Source organism: Rhipicephalus sanguineus, chromosome 4 (genome assembly GCF_013339695.2).
Source record: "Rhipicephalus sanguineus isolate Rsan-2018 chromosome 4, BIME_Rsan_1.4, whole genome shotgun sequence".
In the NCBI taxonomy this organism is placed as follows: domain Eukaryota; kingdom Metazoa; phylum Arthropoda; class Arachnida; order Ixodida; family Ixodidae; genus Rhipicephalus; species Rhipicephalus sanguineus.
The window spans coordinates 200,316,721-200,339,765 of record NC_051179.1 but is presented as its reverse complement, the minus strand read 5'-3'; the positions used below and the strand labels follow the sequence as shown (position 1 = coordinate 200,339,765).

The 23,045-nt window shown below is 49.3% G+C and overlaps 1 protein-coding gene across 1 annotated transcript in view; it reads left to right on the top strand.

Annotated features, from left to right (window-relative positions):
- The window catches only part of LOC119391978 (probable ATP-dependent DNA helicase HFM1), a 395,854-nt gene that overhangs the window by 90,694 nt on the left and 282,115 nt on the right, over positions 1–23,045 (top strand). The window contains exons 3-5 of the mRNA XM_049415461.1: positions 6,276–6,346; positions 9,239–9,377; positions 19,282–19,436. Of these exons, the coding sequence (XP_049271418.1) occupies positions 6,276–6,346; positions 9,239–9,377; positions 19,282–19,436 (365 nt within the window). The remainder of the gene's footprint in view (positions 1–6,275; positions 6,347–9,238; positions 9,378–19,281; positions 19,437–23,045) is intronic.

Sequence of the window (23,045 nt, the reverse complement as noted above, 5' to 3'; positions counted from 1 at the left end):
GCTCATATTCGTCATTCCCGCCCGCAATAGTACTGGCGAGCGCCACTACGCGTTGATGTAGTCGGCAGCGATGTAGGCGCTTCAAAATGTGGCGCCAGAACACGGGTTGCAACAAGGTGCATAGGCGTGCGCAGGATTCTCCTTCAGAAGGGGGGAGGTTAATCGCGGCGCCCCCTTTCTATTAAGTCAATGTATGGGACAAAGTTTGCGCGCTCCTCTTCTTAGGTGACTGGGGGGGGGGCGCCCGCCCACTGCCCCCCTCTGCGCACGCCTACGCCAAGGTGGTTTAAAGAACGCATGAGCGTCTTTGTGTTGCGGGTTTTCTTAAGAAGCCTCGAACTATTGGCAAATATTATTTGGGATCATGTCATCACCACTCCTCTCGATGCACTATTTTGCTTAGAAACAACGATATCTTATTTTATCATAAGGACTTTTAACGCCAGTCAGTGTCACACAGAAATTCGTGGTACCCGATGTTGACACCCTTTATTGTCGTTCAAAGAGTCCATGAAACGCCGCGGCTCCTCGGCATGCCAATATACAGCGAGATGCAACGTCTCGCGAATGCTGGAACCTTGTTTTTTTGTCTCTTTTTTGTCCTCAATGCGCGTGGCTGTACGTCTACGTGCGGCAATGCGGACGGAACTGCCAACGCAGCGTTCCCGCTTGTGCCCGTGTGTTTCAGCGTTACACAACAGGCCGCACCTTTTTTTTTATCGAGCGGCCGTGCCAGTGGCAAGATAAAGCGTTAGCGCATACAGAAGAAAAGGCAGTGTTTTCCTGACACGGCGTACTAGTTTAATATGGGCAATTTACGGGACAGATAGTCCCCTGCGTGTAACTTTGTGTTACAAGTTTCCTTAAGAAGCCTCAAACTCTAGACAAATTTTATTGGAGTTCAAGTCGGCAATACTTATTTCGATAGGTTATTTTCTTCGGGAACAACGATGTCCTCATTTATAATTCGCACAGCGTTTACATTAACAGAGCAAGAACACTTTTAACTCTAAGTGGGCACTGCCCGAAACGAACATGTTTCCGACAGAAAGCAGTAGCAAACCGTGCCTTCACCTTCGCAAGCAATACGTCGGGAAAGCTTTCATTAGAGAACAACTCTTGCCAGCACCAAAAAGAAAATTTATAAGATGAATTCTTGGCCAATAACTTTAAAACTTCATATGAACAATTCTTGGCCAGTCCCCCAGTGTGGGTATGAGCCATGTGGCAGAGGGTACAACAACAGCACAGTGCTTTGTTTGCCTGTTGACACTTTTTGCCGATTGTTCATGTTCATCGCGTAGCCATCGCTATTTTATTTGGCTACACTGGAAGTAGACTCACCTGCGCACCGTGCCTCCAGGCATGCCGCCGCCGTCGATGGGCCCCTCGAGGAAACGAAACAGCGAACTCAGCGACGCTGACAGTGAGTCTACCGAACTGTATTCGGCGAGCAGTGACGATTCCGACGATGACTTCACGCCTGTTTTACAGCATTAAACTGAAACGAAGATCTTTGGGTGCTTCACCGCCTTCAACCGCATCTACTGTGAAGCGTAGGGTGGCTTCAACGAACTACACCGTCTTATTTGTGCCAATTACACCATCTGACCATCTGAGACACCTGATGTAAAATATGTGGCACAAAAACCAGCCGACGCGGACTTACAAGCTCGAACAGACGTTTATTGGCGTCCGCATGAGCCCAGAACGTAAAGATGGCTCCTTTTTTCCTGGTAGAACGAGCGCACGAGCTCGCTGGCCCAAAACTCGTCTTCGTCTTCTTGAAGGCTGAACGCGGGAAATTCAACACATTCCCGGCCGCGCAATGGTGTCGCGTCTTTATGGTCAGGCGCTTTCGGTGTTGTATTCTCCAAAAGTCCTCTGTACGCGTTCATGCTTCCGTTTCTTCGATTTGGCCTTGAGGTGTATTCGTCAGCCTTCTACCTTTCGAGCTAATCCTTCACATGTCGAAGCTTCTCTCGCCATTTGGCGTGGAGACTTAGGACGTCCTCTCCTGCCAGCTCGCGGATGTAGGCGAGCAGGTCCATAGGGCTCTCAGCACATGCTGCTTCGACGGTTTCAGCAGCAGGCGCCTGTTGCCAAAACGGTCCAGCGATGTCCTCACGTTCAGGTTTCATTTGCTGGGAAGGCAGTTCTGTATTCTTGGGTCCGATTCTTGCAGCACTTGATGAGGTTGCGTCTTCTCGTGTGAGCAGTGAGGGACGCTCTTGAATTTGCTGGATGGCAGCACAGTCTTGCATGCGCAACCAATCATGTGTTCTTCCTGCCTGAGACAACTCCTTTAGACGATTCTCCAGGCTACCCATTTCTGTCTCTCTTCTCATCGTCTGCTGGTGCTCCACGACATGTCCTGGCTGTCTTTTTTGTTTCTCCAACTCAATCTCGCATTGTTCCATGCCCAACTGCTGCATCTTGAGCAGCACAGGGAAAATCAGCGTGAGCTTCTCCTCCGACACACGCAGCCGCTTGCGCACCTCGTCCAACTCCTGGGTCAACTTCTGTATTTTGGACTCGTACTCCTTGGTCATGTGTGCCTGAGCAGCTTCTCTCACGACTTTCTCCAGATTATCTTCAATGTTCTCACTAAAAGTTTGCTTCTCAGAAACCAAGCGTTGAAGCTCCTTCAGCTTGTTTTCATGGGCTCTGTGCTCCCGCTCACGAGCAGTCTGCTCCTCGCGCAATTTCAGACGCAGCTCGGCCATCTTAGTTTCCATTGAAGTGGCCTGCTCGTTCACGTTTCTTAGAGCTTGAGCTTCATGCAGTGCGTAATCCTTCGCCTGGATGACTCGCTTTTGGCTAGCATGAAAGGCCAGCTCCAGGCTCTGACTTTTGCGTGTTGGAACACGCTCTCCGAGTCGGGTCTCATATCGCCGGAGTCTTCCTTTTTCCTTGCCGATGATTCCGTGGAATTCTTCTGCAGTGTCGAGTTGGGTGGTCATGTCCGTTAGTCGGGAGTGAAAAGTCTTTGATGATTTGGGGTCCGTGCTGCCTTGTGAGGTCCACCCACGCTTTTTCACGGTAGTCAGCGTTTTTTCGTTTCCTGGTCTGGAAACTTCTCCGGTCATTTTGACGTCTTCCCGCTGCATTCGCCTTAGCTTATCTGGGTCGCACATAGTGGTTGCATGACGACCTTTGCAGCCCGAGCATGTAACTCTACGCCTGCAATCCCTTGCTCGGTGACCTTTACATGTGCATCGAAAGCACCTCATGTCGGCAGAAAGAAGTTTCTTCTTCTCTGGCAGCGATAAGTCCATGCTACATGACTCAGTCAAATGCTGCGTCGATTTGCAGAAATTGCAGCTCGAGTTAGTTGCAGTTATAGCCACTTGACAGTGGAGTACTGATGACGTTGGGACTGCACTGTGAAAGTGAGCACCCTCGTTGTCTTTAGGATGAGTCGCCTCGTCGTATCCTTTCTCTTCTGCCAAGTCACTCCTTTCGAGGCTCTCCACTTCAATAGAGACAAAGTGAAGAAGACGCTCTAGTTCCGTGTCATGCTGAACGTTGTTGGAGCTTTCAGGTTGTGTCGCGCAGGATCGATGATATGCCACGACGATGTCACGTGGCAATGCCCTCAGCAGAATGTCGCACAGCATCGATGAAAAGGACGACTTGCTGATGCCAAGCGCCTCCAGTCCCCGCGTGTTAATGAGCACATGGTCATATAACTTGCGGAGTTTGGCCACTTCGTTGGAAGAACGCACAGGAGTAAGCCTTCGAAGCCTTGAGAAATACACCTGCTCCAAGCGCTTTTTGTCGCCGAAACGTCTTTTCAGGATGTCTAACGCGTCTTCGTAGCATGCTTCGGTGGTAGGAAGCCCCGCTATAGCTGCCGCTGCGTCTCCTTTCAAGAACAGCCTCAGGTAGTTAAATTTGTCGCTAGTTGAAAGATTGCCGTTCTGGTTGATGACCTGATCAAATTGCTCCCAGAACTCGTTCCACTTGCACAAGTCACCAGCGAACGGATTAATTGTCAGCTTCGGTAACTTGGCTCCTGGCCTATCAGCAGGTCCAATAGCCGCCGGCACGTCACGAACTTCGATGGGCGCTGACACTGCAGATGTCTCGCTATGCTGGCGGCGTTTGCTCTGGAGCTCGGCTAAGATGCGGGTCGCGTTGTCCTCATATTCAATTACAGTCGCGTACTCCGCCCCGAATGTCTCGTCACTTATGTGGCTCTCCATCTCATCATTAATCTTCTTCAGTTCCTCGTTATTGCTCGTCAGCCTCTCATAAATCGAGTCGATTTGTTGTAATGTCGCGTCATCACGCTCAAGTAAGGCACTTGCCTCTTGAATGAGCTTGGTGTTCTGGGCCCTTCGCGTGGTCCTCTTCGTCTTGAGCCTGTCCATAGCGATCAGCTGATCTGTTGGCCTCCGTAGTTCGCGGCTGTTGTTCCAGTCGGTAGCCACCAGCGATGTCCCTTGACGGTAGCTCCCGGCTGTCGCCTCCCGGGTTTAACGGCACCAAATGTAAAATATGTGGCACAAAAACCAGCCGACGCGGACTTACAAGCTCAAACAGACGTTTATTGGCGTCCGCATGAGCCCAGAACGTAAAGATGGCTCCTTTTTTCCTGGTAGAACGAGCGCACGAGCTCGCTGGCCCAAAACTCGTCTTCGTCTTCTTGAAGGCTGAACGCGGGAAATTCAACACCTGAATCGGCAGACCTTCTCGAGAAAACTCGAGTCTCTGGCGACAAACGAAATCTAGTCAACCCCCGCATGAATGCCTTGGCCACAACGCTATACAGCAGGCATCTCTGCTTGCTCTGACCAGGGTCAGAGACTTCGACGGTATCACGGTCCGAGCTCGCATTCCACTTAACAAGGAGATGGTGGTAGGTGTAATACACGATGTCGACATTTCCAGTCCTAGTGGCGACCTTCCAATGCTGATCAAGGCGGATAGTGACCACAGCAACATCGTTCACGTCTGGGCAACTCGCGTTGCGTGAAAATTGTCTTCAAAGGGGACACATTGCCATCACACGTGAAGGTGGGACACTTCCGTCACGTGGTCTGTCCATTTACACCAAGACTACACCAGTGCCATAAATGTCGAGAAATGGGCCATGTGAGCGGAGTTTGCAGGATCGTGGTGATTTGGCCCCGCTGTGCAGAACCACACAATGCGAAATCGTGCCGAGCAACCACCCTGAAATGTCCCAACTGCCATGGAAGGCATCAAGAGACTACCCATTAGTGAAAAAAGAATGGATTGCCGATGATACGGGATGGCTCAACGCACAAAGAGGCTGCTGATATTGTGAGAAATAGACAACAACGAAGGTCTAGGGCTACTGCTGGCCAATCTGGAGTGATACCGCAACGTCCTACTCCGACAGACCGTCAGACTTCTGCTAAGCGACAGCTACGACCCCTGCCGCCGGCACCACCGCCCAATGCATCACAGTCGGAGAGCCGAAAAGATGTGGAGGCTTTGAAAGCGGCGGCGGATGTTGCGTGGCCCTCACTACCACCACTGCGCACTCATAAATGGCCGGTGCAAAATGCCCCGCAATGTACATCGTCCACAGATGATTTTCACGACGAAAACCGACAAGTCCTCGCTGCGTTGAGGTCTCTCATGACCACGATGCGCACTCTCCTCAACACAATGACAACTCCATCAGCTCAATTTGCGCACTGCAAGTTCTGGATTCCTTGGAGCCATTCCTTGCAAGCCTTTTTTAACATCTCGGATTCTAATCTACTTTCAGACAACCGCAGAGGTCTCAAACATGTTTCGGCTGTGACTGTCGCGCCATGAACGTTGGCATGTGTGCATCACTTGTTCTCCCCTACCCCCGTGTAGGGTAGCAAACCGGGTACAACCTGGTTAACCCGTAAGCATTCCAGCATACGGGATCTGCCAGGATGGGCGTCTCTACAGAGCGGTCGCATATTTCCGGGACGGGAACAACTCGATCTTGGGAAAACCAGGTAGTCGATAAGCGGTAATGAATTACGAGAAAAAGTAATTGAATTGCCCACGTTATGGTTTCGAAAAAGTAATCGATTACATTACGAAATTGCCAGAAAATGTAAATGATTACAAGTAATCGTTTACTTGCAACGCGTTACGTACGACTCTGCTCGTATTCACCAAGCGTTCATGATGTCACAAAATAGCATAAGCAGCTAGAATTTCAATGAACTTGCTTCGTACGGGGCCTGCTGAAAAAGCACTTTTAAATTCTCGCATGTTTCTCCCATGTGTGCCAGTTTTCCTTGACTGGGGTTCCGTAGCGGGTCCTTACCGCTGCCTGTTCAACGCCTACCCTTTCTTCAACAGGATCCAGTCACGCGTCATGGACGATGTGAGTGCCTGCCTTCTTGCGAAACCAGCCTTCCTCGCCCGCAAACACGCAGAGACCACTGAGAACAGCGTCCGCATCGTTATCGCGGCACTATCGCGCATCGGATAGCTGCACCAAGGTTGTTGCTACCCACGAATAATGAATTAACAAATGTCAGCACCTCAGGGAAATACATGGCTAAGAATCAGCCACCCGTTCCCCACACTCGTTACACGCACACGAAGGTCACACACATGCAGCGTATGCATTTTAAGGTCGCCCTGCAACACTTTTTCGGCATGGTCAGAAAATGCTGCCGCTCGGTAGTCGAGGCTCCTGAGAACACGCAAGCCAAACATTAAAACACTGCACGGGGCCTGGAATATACGATTAATTCTCAAAGGAAGCTAGAAATCGTTGCCTCTTCTTCCTACAAATGATTCCATATGCCCAAGTGACCACATTCACGGCCATTGGCTGATTTGAGCATCGTCATCTACATAGCTACCGCGGCCGCCGCGGGAGGCCACCACGTGCCCGCTATCACACTGAAAGTAAGCCGCGCGATCGGAGAAAAAAAGAATCACACCATATCCACGAAGTGAATGATGATTGAGGAGGTGGCTCGGAGAAGATCGGGGAAACCCTTGAATCTTCCGTACAAGTCCTTTACCATCATATGAAGACGTGACACACGTTGTTATATATACACAATGTTTTATTCATTTAGAATTTTGATGAAATATATACACAATTTACAATTTGATCAAGTATATCTAAGAGCGTCTGAATCTCCATTGTCGACACTTGCAGACGCAACGCTCCTGATTTTCTTTCAATTTGAAAACTGCCTTCGAGACGCACACAACAAAGTGGCCCTAAAACAGCTGTCCGACGCTCGCCTGGCTGTCGACCGCGTTCCCCGCTCGCCCTGTGAAATTTAACGGTCAGGCTAGAGGGAAGGCACGACGCGCGTAGCGTTCCACTTCGCGTTCCACGACGCTTTGAATGGATGGATGCAGGTTACGGCGCGGGACTTGGCCCCAGCTTAAGAACCTGGCGAGCCAGCTCCTAAAAAAGAAACAGTGGTGAAGGTGACGACGCGCGCGTGACGCGATTTCTTTCCCGCGTGTCATCCCTCCCTGCGTAGCTTCGTCGGGACGAGAGAAAAGCGTGCGCCGAAGCTTTAATTTCGCTCGTACTTGACGGATGACATGACACGAACCTTCAGTCCTGAGGAACTCAGGTTTAGAGAGCCGGAGGCCCCCCAAGATCATGCTTCTAAAAATGTTTGCGGCGGTCGATTCGTGACGCAATGAACTCCTTTGACGAATCATTTCGATGGCTACTTGGAAAAGTGCCCATTTAACATTCAACGAATGCTACACCACGCACGTAACGCGCTCTCGCACCCACACCACGTGCAATCGCAGCTCGCATACCATGGACACATGCACAATGCAAACGCACACATACTACGCATGGACTGCACACCCACGGCTCAAACATTATTCGCGGATTAACTTGAGCCAAGACACGCCTCGGGGAGAGCGCGCGAAACTTGCCATCAGAAAACATGCGGTATCGCTTCTGGCAGATGCATTGCGAAGCAGTTTTTTCGGCGTCTCGCAATGCGCGCTGGCTAGGCGGAAAGAGCTTTTCACAACCTTTCCTGCAATGTTGCTCCGACGATGGTTGTTTGGTCTCAAAAGTTGACCAACTCGGAATACGTCGCTGTGCTAAAAAATTGCTGCGCCATTCGAACAAAATCAAAGAAAGTTATGGATAACGCACCAAGAATTAATCGAAACTGATTTGGTTTCAGGAGTTGTACGTCCCTAGGCGACTGAGGCTATGAGAAACGTCGTTGTGGAACGTGCACTGACATCGTACAGTACGCGGGCCTCTATTGAAATGCAACCGCCGCAGCCGGGATCCATCCCACGTTTTTCGAGTCAACAGTGAAGCACTGTAACCTCTGTAGCACCGGGCCGAACGAAATCGCTTTCTTCGTAGGGTTGATGTCGGCGCGTTTGCTGCGTGGCGTCAGTTTCTCGTACGCGCCCTGCGGATGCTGTCAATAGATGCTTTATTAGGACAAGAAGAAAGCTTGTATCTTGCGCTTTAGCTGACGCGTGCTCGATTTCCTTGACTTGTGGGAACGCGCACTACGGGGGATAACTTCGCCGATGTCTTATTGTAAGCTTCAGGGAGCTATGAAAGGGCCAATTTACACCTTATTGTAACGATACACAGCTAAAACAGCGGGTGCGCAAGAGAACTTGAGGGCACCCCCTCACGTGCGCGGTTCTACTGACGCGCACGCACGCACGCACGCACGCACGCACGCACACGCACACGCACACACACACACACACACACGCACGCACACGCACACGCACACACACACACACACACACACACACACACACACACACACACACACACACACACACACACACACACACACACACACACACACACACACACACACACACACACACACAGAGGTGTTCAGCAATCATTTCTTTCACAGTTATTAGTTTTGGTTTTTCTGCCGCTTCCCCAGCCTGCTCTGTAAGGACGCGAATCACACGCTCCTGACTGTTGTCATGAGCGTGTGATTGGTTCGTCAAGACTTTGTTTACCATGAATGAAAAGTTTCCTAAGCCTACAGTAGCCCACAGGCCCTGGCCGCATGCTAAGCACGGTGGACGACCCTATGTTGGTGGTCCGACCATGGTCCAGCTGAGCAGAGCCGCCTCCCAATCCTTGGCATTTGAAATGGCAAACCTTTTGGTGACCGGTTCATTGGATAGCCATCGGGGATTCGTCCAGTGCATTTCAGTGACTCTCAAAAATGCTGTGCTCCTTCGGGTGCCAAGCACGTCGCCTCGGTGTTGTTGGTCGCAGGTTCTACACAGCGACAAGCCGGTGGTGGTGAGCGCTCCGACGGGATCAGGAAAAACGGCCATTCTAGAGCTGGCGCTGGTGCGCCTGCTCAGCGCGTCCCGCACCGATGAGCATGGTCGACGAGCAAGAGCGGTGTACGGTATGCACATTTGTACTACCGATGAAAGAAGCTGAGGTCTGCCTTTCCGTTAGGTGACGGCTGCCGGGCCATCTCCACAGCTTCAACCTAAAAGATCAAAACAATGCCTGGCAGCCACTGAGCAGTGCTGGGCCACGGCCGCTCGTGTGGCCTGTTGCGTGCCTTGAAAGCAGCGGGAGTTGCCTAGTTGAGCCTGTTGCCGCTGTGGCGCCACAAGACGGGTCGCACCAAGTTCGTTTAAAGAAACTACGAGTGCCCCTGTGTAGCGGGTTTTCTTGAGGACCTCTATTATTCGCGATCAGGTCGCCCCTGTATGCATAACTTTCTTCGAAAACAAAGATCTCTTATGTCATCTATTGCAATATCATTCATATACTAAACGAGTGGAGGAATTCGGCCTTGTTGTTAAGACACGAAGCGATAACGCGAGCACACAACATAGGCGCTCACTTTCAACAAAATCGTTGACTGGAACCGTGCTTCGGTCGCAGTAAACCACTTTGTGAAAGTTAGCGCACGTGTTGTGTCCTCCCTTCTCGTGTTCCTTTGCGCTAAATACCGCTTCATCATACTGAAATTCGTGGCAGCAGACGTTGGCATCCTTGTCGTTAAAACGCACCACGAAACACAGCAGCTCCTCGGCATGCTGATATATGGCTAGATACAGCTTCCCGCGCACGCGAGAACCCTCGTATTTTTTTCTCGTTTGTTCTAAAGGGGCGTGGCTGTACGCCTACTAGCGCCAACGCGGACAAAACTGCCAACACAGCGTCCCGCATGTGCCCATGTGTTTCAGCACGACGCGACAGGCTGCACCTTCCTTTTTATCGATCGGCCGTGGCTGGGCAGTATGAAAGCTCCTAGATAATGTCTGGACACCCTTTTTGGATCTTGTATCTGTGTCGTGCTACTTCTCCCAAGACCAGTATCTGCTTCTGTATTTCCCATACATGCAATATGTATGTATCGTGTGCCTTAAGGTACAATATATTGCAACACCACCTGTGCGAAACAATTTATTTACTCTCGTACCCACAGCGCCATTTAGGCATTACAGTGGGGGGGGGGTATACATAGCAGTTTGAACACCCCATGGTAGTACACAATAAACAATCAGTTACAACAAGACTGATGAAAAATACGCATTACATTAGAACAACATCGGTAGACAAGAACAAAAAAACGCCAGGCCTGCGCTGAAACCGCAGCACAGTCACAGCGAAAGCTGGAAGAGCGGCGTTTCTAGAGCCCGTTGTAAGCTCTCTTGGGGCTACAATACAAGTACACTAGAAAGGTACCCACTACACCATAAATAACAATTTTTGTGAAGTTGGGAAGCACCTACTAAGCCATTATTTGTCATTCTGCGGAGAAGCGAGGCACCAGCTACACGTCTGTAAGGCATTATGTGCATTTTGTTGACGCGACGCCCTTTACATTACAAAGGACTTCCAGCCCTTTGTAATGGGTTGGAAGCTTTAAACGGCCCACCAGTTATGTAATTTGCATTGGGTGACGCCCGGTCGCTATTTCCCTCTCCCGTCATGCTGCATAACATACGTTGACGTGGGAGAGAGACGGGGGGGCGAAGAACTTTACTGAGACCCCGAGGAAATGGATCATGCGCTTATGGGCTTCCTTGGCAACCAATACAAGTGCACTTGCGAGGAACCCACTACGCTATAAATCATCGTAATTTTACTGAAGCCCCGAGGAAATGGATCATGCGTTTATGGGCTTCCTTGGCAACCAATACAAGTGCACTTGCGAGGAACCCACTATGCTATAAATCATTGTAATTTTACTGGGACCCCGAGGAAATGGATCATGCGCTTATGGGATTCCTTGCCAATTATTACAAGTGCACTTGCGAGGAACCCACTACGCTATAAATCATTGTAATTTTTGAGAAGTAGGGCAGCAGGCACTGTGCCATTTTCGTCATTCTACGGAGAGCCGTGGTACCTGCTAAACGCATGTAAGGCATTATGCGCGCTTTGGTGATGCTGTGCCTGATGACGATGAAGAATTATGGCAGAGCCCTTTGTAATGGGTTGGAAGCATTCAATAACCTATTCGTTGCGCAATTCGCATTGTGTGACGCCTTGTTACAGAATTCTCGTTGTGCGACGCTTGGCGCTTATTTTACTCTTCTACCACGCTATATTGCATATGCTAATGTGGTTCCTTCCCGACATGAAGCCTGTATAGGACCTTTTTGCAAAGCAGTTTCAAGCGCCGGGATGGCTCAGAGGTTGAATACTGGGCTCCCACGCAGAGGGCCCAGGTTCGCACCTCGTTCCATCCTGGAATTTTTTTCTTATTTCGTTTTTTTTTTCTTATTTCGAGCGATACTGGTTACGGACACCGGCAGCAGACAACTACGGCGCCGAGAACTGCCCTTGTTGTGACTTCATAACAGCTTTCGCTGTTATGAGGCGGCGGCGGCGGACAACTACGGCGCCACAAAACGGCCGGTGAAATGATCTCATAACAGCTTTCGCTGTAAAAAAAACGCACACAATCATGAGCACTAAGAAGCAACACTAGCATATATGAATGTCAATGCAAATCACCAATGTAAAAAAAAAAAAAACTTTCTTAGATGCAGAAAGAAAAAAAAAGATAACAACATTGTACAAATATAAAACAAAGAAAAACTATGCAACAAGAAATAAGTTTTGTATGAAAACCAACTACAGCCGAAGACAGAACGAGATGTGAAAGCGCGGCTACAAAAGCTTCGTTATCTAGTATGCTTTTGATATACACGGAGTATGTGCAGCGCAATGAAACGAAGACAAGAGAAGACACACAAACGACATAGACGGGCGCTGTCGTTTGTGTGTCTTCTCTTGTCTTCGTTTCATTGCGCTGCACATACTTCTAATATGCTTACTGTTGTAGCAGGCAGTCGATTCCATTCTGAAACTGTTCTGGTTAAAAAAGTGCTTTTAAAAAGATTAGTTCTGCAACTATATTCTCGAACTTTGAGTTCATGGTCTGTTCGTCTGGATATACAATGCGGCTGAAAAATGTACTGATTGCGGTCTATTCCAATGTCGCCATAAAATATATTCTGAAAAAGCTTCAAGCGTAAAGTTTGCCTTGTTCTTTCTAAAGGCTCCCATTTTAATGTTTCTTTTGTAGCAGTAATGATAAGGTTTCTTTCATAGCTACCGATAACGTACCTTGCCGCCATGTTCTGAACGCTCTCAAGTTTGTCGCGATCGACACTCGAGCGAGGGTCCCATACAGTGCATCCATACTCTAAAATTGGTCTCACGTAGCTCTTGTGGAGAAGATCGCGGGCCTGCTGAGGAAACAGCTTCGTGTTACGCCGTAGGAATTTCCCAACACCCTGCATGCCTTTCCCGTAATGAAATCGACGTGCCTGTGCCAACACATGGATGGCGTGAGGAATATCCCCAAGTACTTATATTCGGAAACAGTCTACAACGGAGAACCAGACAGAGTATAGCTGCCGGGGACATACGTTTCTTTGTGAAACGCATGTGGACAGTTTTTTGTACGTTTATTTGCATATGCGATTTACCGCACCAGTTTTCTGTTTTAGTTCAATCATTTTGTAAGATAACGGTATCAGTAAAGCTTGTAATTTCCCTATATAATATTACATCGTCAGGAAACAATCTGACGGAATAAGCGATGGTGTCGGGAAGGTCATTTATGAATATTAAAAAGAGCAATGGCCCCGACACCAGATGTTACGCGGGCCACACCAGATTCTGCGCCATTTACCACCACATACTGAGAACGTAAGGACAAGTATTTCTGAATACATCTAATTATCTGTTCATTGATATTAAACCAACGTAGCTTACATGCAAGCAACTTGTGATCTACAAGGTCAAACGCTTTCCTGCAGTCTGCAAATACTGAGTCAACACAGGAGCAATCATCCAGTGCACCACAAACTTGGTGAACGAATTCTGTTAATTGAGTTGTATAGGAAAGCCCTTGTCTGAAACCGTGCTGTTTTGGATTAAGAACAATAAGAATTAAGAGCAATAAACGTAAACGCGATTCTCAAGCTGATGCTGCTGCCATTGGGCCCCCCGAATAAAACTCGATTCACTTACATTCCTTTGTTTTTCCGCCAGAGTCTACCAGCGAGGGCAGGCGCTGAGGTGTGGGCGTCCTTCCTGTTGGTGGAACAGTCACGCTAGCGCCATCTCGACAAAAATCCGGCAGATCGCACGCATTGTGGGAATCCATTTCGTGCGAAGCAATCAGCGGCCGAATCTTATACTTTGCGCCAAACGTTCAGAGCTGGATCGAGGTGCTTGTGTGAATTGAGTAGCTGTGCACACATCTTGGGCTTACCAGGCACTCCGCTGGCGTCGAAAGGCTAGCTCATGGTCCGACGGCACTCACGTAAGTTTCATCGCCACGAATAATAATAATAATAATAATAATAATAATAATAATAATAATAATAATAATAATAATAATAATAATAATAATAATAATAATAATAATTGTTGGGATCCCAAAACCACGATATGATTATGAGAGATGCCGTAGTAGAGGGCTCCGGAAATTTCGACCACCTGGGGTTCTTTAACGTGCACCTAAATCTGAGTACACGGGTCTCGAGCATTTCCGCCTCCATCGAAAATGCAGCCGCTGCGGCCGGAATTTATCTCCACGAAGTGCATATTACCGTGCGATTAAGTACAGAGGTTGCCAAAAGCTCCCATGTAGCTCTATGGAATCGTGGCCTGGGAACATTTCTTCACACTTGTACATATCATAAGTAGCGGTCATAGGCGTATTCGCTCAACGTTTGTCTACAGCTTGCGCAGTAATAGGTGCACGTATGTACTCTTTACTACATTGATGTAAAAGCGCATAGCCAACACCGCGACCACAATTAACGTTGTCCCGTCATAACGCTAGCATATGGTCGTTTTCCCAAGCACTTTCAAGCACCGACATGGCTCAGTGGTAGAATACCTGACTGCCATGCAGAATGCCTGGGTTCGATTACGGCTCGACCCTTGATTTTTACAGCGTTAGCCGGTTGCTCGGAAAAGCTTGCCCAGCTGCGCCACGTTGAGAGAGAGAATGCCTAATACAGCATAAAGCGCCTTGAACTTGGTGTAGTACTGCTACTCCTTCTACACGCCGTCGCCGCGCGACCACCTGGCCCCCTCCTCGCCCCTTTCGCGTGCTCGACGTTCTCCGCCGCTTTTTCTGCACGACGATTGGTCTCCTTTGCGGTTTCCCTTGGAAAAACGCGAATGTTGTGTTTTGCGTGTTTTTATTTTATTGCGATAGCGATTAGATGGACACACTCGGCGGATTTTTGCCGTCGCCGTCATGTCCCGGATATATATCTGTATGTATATATTGAAAGACCACAGCATTGTCGTGGTCTCGACGCCTTTTATTCAGCAAAGCCGCCTGACCAACGCTCAGAACGAAGATGACGCTCACAGTGATGATGATTACATACAGGTGAAGAGAATGAAGGAAGCATGTTTTGAATATTGTGCTCACACTAATTTCCCCCTCGTGCTGAAGCGGCCAACCTGGCCGCTGCTTATGACGGTTGTGTACGTCGTAGGAATGGTTTTAAGCGGGAAACGTGGACAACCTCTGTGCCGCGGCAACGGCTGTCGGAAGGCATCACAACGGGAGTTACCCGATAGTTCACGGGAGAAGTTTGCTTGACGATAGCATAGGGGGCGATAAAGCGTGGCTGAAACTTATCACATAGGCCAGGAACTCGCGTAGGGGTCAGCAGCAATACTTCATCTCCGGGATTGAAGTGAACGACGCGGTGAAAGTCATCATAGCGAGCCTTCCGATCCTGTTGACTCGCCTCGGTATTGAGGCGGGCGCGGTGGCGAGAAGCGGCAAGGCGAGAGATTAAGTGCTCACTCAACGACGCCGACGACCCCACGGGAACATAAAAAAAAAATCACAGCATATCCACGTGGTGAATGATGATGAGTGGGGCGAAGCGAACTCGCGCTGCAGCACGGCCATGGCATTGGCTTGAGCGTGGTCCTTCTTGATGGAAGATATTGTGACTAGATTGTTTGAGAACCACAATGTGTTGCACACACCGCAACTATGGCCGAAACTGCTATCAAGGAAGTCCCGCTGGAAGCGCGCGTCGGCGCCTTCGGGCAGAGCCCGCCTGATGCGTTTTGCAGCCACTTCACGTGCTCGCACAGCCTCGGGCTCTGCATGCCGGTACGAGCGCTTTCTCGCCGCTTCACGATCCTTCACATTTTGAAGATCCGATTCGCGCCGCAGCCGTGCAGCTTCGGCCTCGCGGGATCGAACGGCGAGGTCGCGCCGCAGCCGTGCAGCTTGCCGAGCAGCTTCGGCCTTGCGTGCTGGAACGGCGGGGTCTTCGCGCCGCAGCCGTGCAGCTTGTCGAGCAGCTTCGGCCTCGCGGGCTCGAACGGCGGGGTCTTCTCGCCGCAGCCGTGCAGCTTGTCGAGCAGCTTCGGCTTCGTGGACTCGAACGGCGGAATCTGCTTGGCGGCGTCGACGTGCAGCTTCGGCCTCGCGGGCTGTCACCTCAGGATTGTGTCTGCGAGTGCGCGCTGCCGCCGCCTTCCGTGCCCTCCGTTCCGCAGCTTTGTCTTCCACCTGGCGACTCCGAGCTAAAGAGAAAGCGTGCCAAGAGGGAGCCTCATGGCGCGTTACTTCTGAAATGTTGTCTTCAGGTGTCGTTGAAAACACGAGACGTAGTAAAGAAGAAAGAACGCCACACAGGCGAACACGCACGAGAGTGTCACTCGTCAACGTCGTCTTCTTCTTCTACTGCATACCAGAACGCGCGCACTAAAGAAGAAAGAATGCCACACAGGCGAACACGCACGAGAGACTCACTCGTCAACGTCGTCTTCTTCTTCTACTGCATACCAGAACGCGCGCTTCTCACGAGCTAGAGGTGGCTACTACAACGCGAAAAACAAACGGAGGATGGACAGACCCACGGCATAAGGAGCTTCGCCCCTAAAAAAAAGACGTCTAGGGGAGATGTCGGTTGATGGCCGTAGACAAGAAAGAAGGGTGTGTGTGTGTGTGAAAAACTTTTATTCAATAAAATGAGAGTTTGCAGGCCCAAAAGGACCCTTTACACAGGGGGAGTCCTTATTCCGGGACTCCGCTGGACAACGCCGCTACCCGCGCCCGTTGGACTAGAGCCCGTTGAGACTCCAGGCCTGAGCAATTGAGTAGGGCTGCCTCCCATGCCTCTCTAGTAGGGGAAGGGTTAGGGGGAATGGAAGGGTGAGTAGCCCGTGGTGCGCTGCGTAGCGGTATTGTACGCGAAGGTCGCGAATGGCAAGATGGTATCCCAGTTTGTGTGGTCGGCGTTGATATACATGGAGATGATATCGGAGAGAGTTCGATGAAAGCGCTCTGTGAGGCCATTGGTCTGGGGATAGTAGCTGGAAGTCGTCTTATGGATGGCGTTACATGCGTGGAGAACGTCCTCGAGTAGTTTCGACAAAAACGCCTTGCCGCGGTCACTCAAAAGCACACGCGGCGCGCCATGTCGCAAAAATATAGCTTCCACTTAGGCTGCTTTCGATCCCCAAGTCCTCTACGGCGTCGAGTTCCCCTGGAGCTTCGTTCGGGTCGCCGCTTGCTCCGCCTATCCACTGTCATGGCGCAAGACACGCTGCCTGGTCCATCCGGCACCCCTACCCAGCACTTCCACCACTCTGAAAGACCGCAGCACTGTCGTGGTCTCGACGCCTTTTATTCAGCAAAGCCGCCTGACCAACGCTCAGAACGAAGATAACGCTCACAGTGATGATGATTACATACAGGTGAAGAGAGTGAAGGAAGCATGTTGTGAATATTGTGCTCACAATATAAATAAAAGCCACCAATAAAAAAATCACAGCATATCCACGGAGTGAATGATGATGAGTGGGCGAAGCTGCGGAGGTTCATCGGTAAACCGTGAATCTTCCGTGAATTCTGCCCAGTACATCATCACCGACGTGAGATCGGGCGCGTTTATACTAAAGGTTCGATGAGTTATGACGACTTGCAGCTCACTTTAATTTTACATGTACGCTGTGAATTTTCATTGTTTAGAAAACCATTGCTTTAGAAAACATCTGGCGTCTTTCGTTAAGCAGCTGGCGCCTTTTCGTTTTGCTTTAGAAACATCTGGCGTTCTTTCGTTTTGCTTTTACAGAACATCTGGCGTCTTTCGTTGGTTTATTTCATCAATCAACGACGTTTTGAACAAAATTTTTATTGTTTAATCACGCACAGGAGAAATCTCACCAGGCACTACCTTGGAGGTAAAGAATGGCTGCTAATGGGAATGAGAGACAGAAGAAGTCGGCTTTTAGCTAACGCTGCGAATTTTTCATTGTTCAACAACGCACAGGAAAAATCTCCCACCGGCACCACCTTGGAGGTCAAAGCGTAAGACTGGTTACTCACAACGACTACGACTACGAGGGACGAACGGGTGCCGCCTTAAGGAGCTTCGCCCCTAAAACTAAGATTTCAGCCGGAGTGGATGACAATGATGCATTCTACCACTGAGCTACGCCGGAGCTTTGATCTGCTTAGAAAAAAATTTATATGATAATGAGATTCTCGCAGCTCTCGCACCACCTGTACCGACGCTAGATGCAGTAGAACAAACATTTGCATACGAGAATATACCTTGGCGTAGTGTATCTTCGTTCTTCCTGCTAAGTTATTCAAAGAGTTCTTTTAATTGTTAGCACAGGTGCTTTCCTGGTTCTCCTCCCATGCACCACCTAGGCTTCTGTAATAAAACTTGCGCGTATCTTTACTGCAATATATCTTTTGTAAGCTGCTGCGAAAGTGTATCCTTGGCATTATTCTTTTTTTTTAAATATCTGCGTCATTCTAACTAACTGCGTTTCACTCCAGTTTACTGTTGTATGAAGACCATGTCGAGGACAAATATACAATCTGGGCGTGCCTGCAGTGTGCAGTGACAAACATTCGGCTTACTACTAAGTAAAATAGCGAAACTGAATTTCCTATATAGCAATGGAAATTATAAGGATACATCTTAAAGAGGTTAGGAAAGGGATTCGCGAAACATTGTTATACCAAATGCTCTGTTTATGTCATCGGTGTCCCAACGAGAACTTTTATGCCGTTTTCCATAAGCAGTGTTTTATATTGTCTTACCTTAGTTGACGATACGTCATGCTCAATTCTTATAATTTTTTGGGGGTGCCGCGTGTATCGGGTTTGTATACTTACTCACTGTGAATGTTTAATATGGAACCGCCTTTTTATTTGACTTACGTCTCGCTTTTTTTTAGGTCATCGTTGTCTTTAACTGTTTCAAATTACCAGGTAGCCTCTAATAGCCAATTTCCAAATGTATCCAAGTTTCTTAAAATGCAACTCGGAAGTATCGTACTGGATACAATAATTGCGGTAGTACCTTCTATCTGTATCTCAAACATTTCTTGCCCGAATGTCTTGTATAGTATCCCGATACAATTTCAGAGTATCTCTGAGTATCTTTGGTTGGAATGAGTTGAAAGGTTACCTTTGTTGCGCTTTACGCAGGACCCGAGGAAGGTGATTCCTCTGCGTGCTTTCCGGCGATCCAAACATGCATTGCCGTGCAGGAGAGGTCAAAACTTACGTCGCAAAATTGTAGTTCGACAGCAAACGAATGCTGCCAGAATGAGTCTCATAAGTCGGCCCTTATAAAGCGATTCAGTCTGTTAGAAAATAAGCTAGGGGAACTCCTAAATTACTATTTCATTACGTGTCCTATGGAAGGACATCAATATAAAAGAAGCAAGCCTGGTGCGCAATGTTCTGAGGCCTGGCTGCTTGCGTGACCGTAGTGGCGAGAAATAGCTTTGACGGCTGTATGACCGGCCGCTTGCAGTGTCCCCGCTGAAGGCGCTGTGCCGCGAGCGGCTGTGCGAGTGGCGCGCCAAGCTGGCCGCTGTGGGCGTCAGCTGCGCCGAGTACACGGGCGATACGGACAGCGACCAGGACCGCGAGGCCCTGCTCGGAGCGCAGCTGCTGCTCACCACACCGGTAAGGCTTCTCCACTGCTCACACGACGAACTCTTGAGTGCCAGGAGCATTTCTGTATTGTGATGGCAATTATATGCACACCCTCGGCCGCTTTCTGCCGTCGCCGTGCCAGTCTCTCTCTCTCTCTCTCTATATATATATATATATATATATATATATATGTGTGTGTGTGTGTGTGTGTGTGTGTGTGTGTGTGTGTATCGTCAGGTGGTCGCGACGGTGAAGAAGAATCCAGCAAAACTCGGAAATGCGTAATCTTTTATGAGGCCGAACCTGAGGCCGGAAACCAGAAAGTCATACTGCAAGCAAGTAATGCACGCTGTATACTGATAGCGGCGAACAGAGCGTCCGCCGTCGATACTATGATCTGCAGTAAGGCGCGTCGGCATGTATACATGCGGCATCGAACAATTTAGCCTTGTCGCTGGTGGCCGCGTTGGTTCCCTAATAACCTCAACTGCTCGCGTTTGCGCGCTGGAGCCTATAAAAAGATTCTAAAATAATCTCGAAGGTTCCCAGACATTAGGGCGCGGCTTGCACTAGGCAGCCGCTACGCGTGCAAAAATATTCGTATCATCCGAAATTCGTATCACCAGAAAGCATGGAAAATTAGCATGCGACAAAAGAAAGCTGGCGTACATCTTCATTTATTGTTTTTCAGGGCCGCAGCAACGCCAGGAGCAACCATGAATGATTGTCAGTTAAGTTTTTATATGTCTGCGATCATACTGGCACTCGGAAATATACGGCCTCTACGTGCCTATGTAATTAATGAACCAGGTGCGTTGTGACCAGCGACAGCAGTAGCCCCTTCCAAATTTCAGTATGCTTTTTTGCATTACGCTGGTGTACTGCAGCGAAAGTAACGAAGGAAGCGCTTTGACGCGATGGATCAAGGCCACAAAATTACAGAACCGCGGTCCTGTGTTGTGATTTTGCTATTGCGGAGGTGTTGGGGATGTTTTTTGGGAGATTTACGGCCGTGCCCGCAAAAGTGCGACCTCAACGGTCGCGCATGTTGACGTTGTGAGGCCTGACTCCTTCGCCAAGACCGCCCTCGCCTTCTTTCAGTCCTCCCCCACCTTTCATAGTATGTCTGATGCACGTGGCAAACACAGTACAACGACAGCAGCCTGCATCGACGCGTTAGAAAAAAAAAGCGTAGCGCTAATGTCCTCTGTAGTCTAAACGCACACGGAGGCACATAAGAGCCTCAAAGATTCGCGCACACAATCTCGGAGACCGTGACGCGTCTTTCAAGATTTATTCTGACCGTAAGAAAAGTGTTTTTCTTAGACCGTGATTCTGATGATTTGACGGTGCGGCGCGCATGCCCACGCTTGCGTTCCCGCGCTCGCACGTGCATGGCGCATCTTCCGCGACAGCATCTCTTCGTACCTGGGCGGTAGCGTACGTTCGTATCAAACCACACTGGGTGAAAATCGGTTCGCAACGACCGTACTCCATTACATTGCAGGCCGATGGGCCTTGGCCGGGATCAACGAAAAGTCGTATCACCCCGAAATTCGTACGAGCTGTGATTGTATCACCGAGGTTTCACTGTAGTTACATAAAAGTAACGAATAAATCACGGGTGGCATTGCCCCCTTCTGAAAAAGGCATCGTCCTGATGCTTAAACAGAAGACGGAAGTGGATACACAAAGCAAGTGCAATAATAAAACTAAAAGTACAGTCCTCAGGTTCGCTAACGCGCAAAAAACAGCTTAAGGCGCACGACATGGACGACTTCAGGTCGTGAGCGGCGCCGTGGAGAGTTCTTAATTTAAGGTCGTCAAAGTGAACAAAGAAGACGCAGCTGACGGCGGAAGTATTAGGGCGACGATCCCCCGTGCGGGAGGGGCGAAGGGAACATCAGGCATGACAAATGCAGGTGCAGTGGTCACAGGGCCCAGCTTCCGGGAAGTCGTTTTGACGTAGGGAGGGGACAAAGCCGCAGCCGTGACTCACGCTAATCACCCAGACAGCAGCCAGATGCAGATTACAGAAGGAATGTCTGAGCAGGTCATTATTGCCGGTGACTCAAATTTAGTCCGATGCGCAGAGGCAATCAAAGAAAGGGTGAAAGGCGATAAGAGAGTTTCGATAGGGACGTTCCCAGGACATACGCAGGGGTCAGTCATGGGGCAAGTGAATGAAAAAAATCACAGCATATCCACGGGGTGAATGATGATGAGTGGGGCGAAGCTACGGAGGGAATCATCTGTAAACCGTGAAACTCTTCCGTGAAATGCGCCCAGTACATAATATAAAGAGTGTGAAACATCGTGTATATATTAAACATCAAACTTTTATTGTACTGTTGGTTTACGTGGTCCCTTCATTATCACTTGTGATCGGTGAAATGCAAGGAAGAAGTCCGCTCCCGAGCGAAAGAGCGCCAAGAGCGACCGCATTCCCCGCTCGCCCTGTGCGAATTAAAGGCAAGGCTAGAGGGAAGACAGGACGCGCGTTCCACGACGCGAGGTCGGTAGCATGCCCAACGAAAGCCAACGGAACGCGATCGTGCAAGTGCTCCGGCTTCGCATCGCCTCATGGTTCCATTTAGCGTCCCAAAACCAAACATATTGCTCAAGGTGTGCCTTGCGTTTTTCGTAGAAATAATTTCTTTATCATGTACATTAAGACGAAAAGTTGAAAGCTCACTAGAGTGTATCGCCCGCAAAGTATGTCTTTTAGTGTGATTTAACTCTCGTACGGCAGGGTCCTCGCGCCGTTGCCGGTCCACCTCGCACATACAACTACTACTACTACACTTTAAGAAAAACATCTGGCGTTCTTTCGTTCTGCTTTTACAAAACATCTGGCGTCTTTCGTTGGTTTATTTCATCAATCAACGGCGTTTTGAACAAAATTTTTATTGTTTAATCACGCACAGGAGAAATCTCACCAGGCACTACCTTGGAGGTAAACAATGGCTGCTAATGGCAATGAGACAGAAGAAGTCGGCTTTTAGCTAACACTTACACTTCTACTTCTACTAACGTTTCCTAATGGAACATGCCAATGGCTGCTAATGGGGAATGAGAGACAGAAGAATTCGGCTTTTAGTTAACGCGCACGCTGCGAATTTTTTATTGTTCAACAACGCACAGGAGAAATCTCCCACCGGCACCACCTTGGAGGTCAAAGCGTAAGACTTGTTACTCACTACTACGACCACGACGACTACGAGGGACGAACGGGTGCCGCCTTAAGGAGCTTCACCCCTAAAACTCGCAGCTAAAGCTAACAGACGTAACCTTGTTGTAATTGCTGGAGGGCTCAAAGACGTCTTGAACAAAGAATCGTTAGGACTAGCGACCACCTTGGTGACAGGGGTCGAGGACATGCGCGCCATGTCCCCCCCAGGTGCAAATTGTGGTACGCACAGTACCGGAAGTACCAATGCGCAACGGCAACTTGCAAAGAGCGGTTGTCGACGCAAACAAAGATATGGCGAATTAGTCGAGAGAATGGTTTCGAGGTAGTGGATATAAACAGGGAGGTGCACAGGTGGGGCGGTTTCCAAAGAGACAGAATTGACTTCGATAAGAGGCTTGGACATGAGGTGGGCTGGCGACTGGCAGGACGCGCAGTAGTTTTTTCGG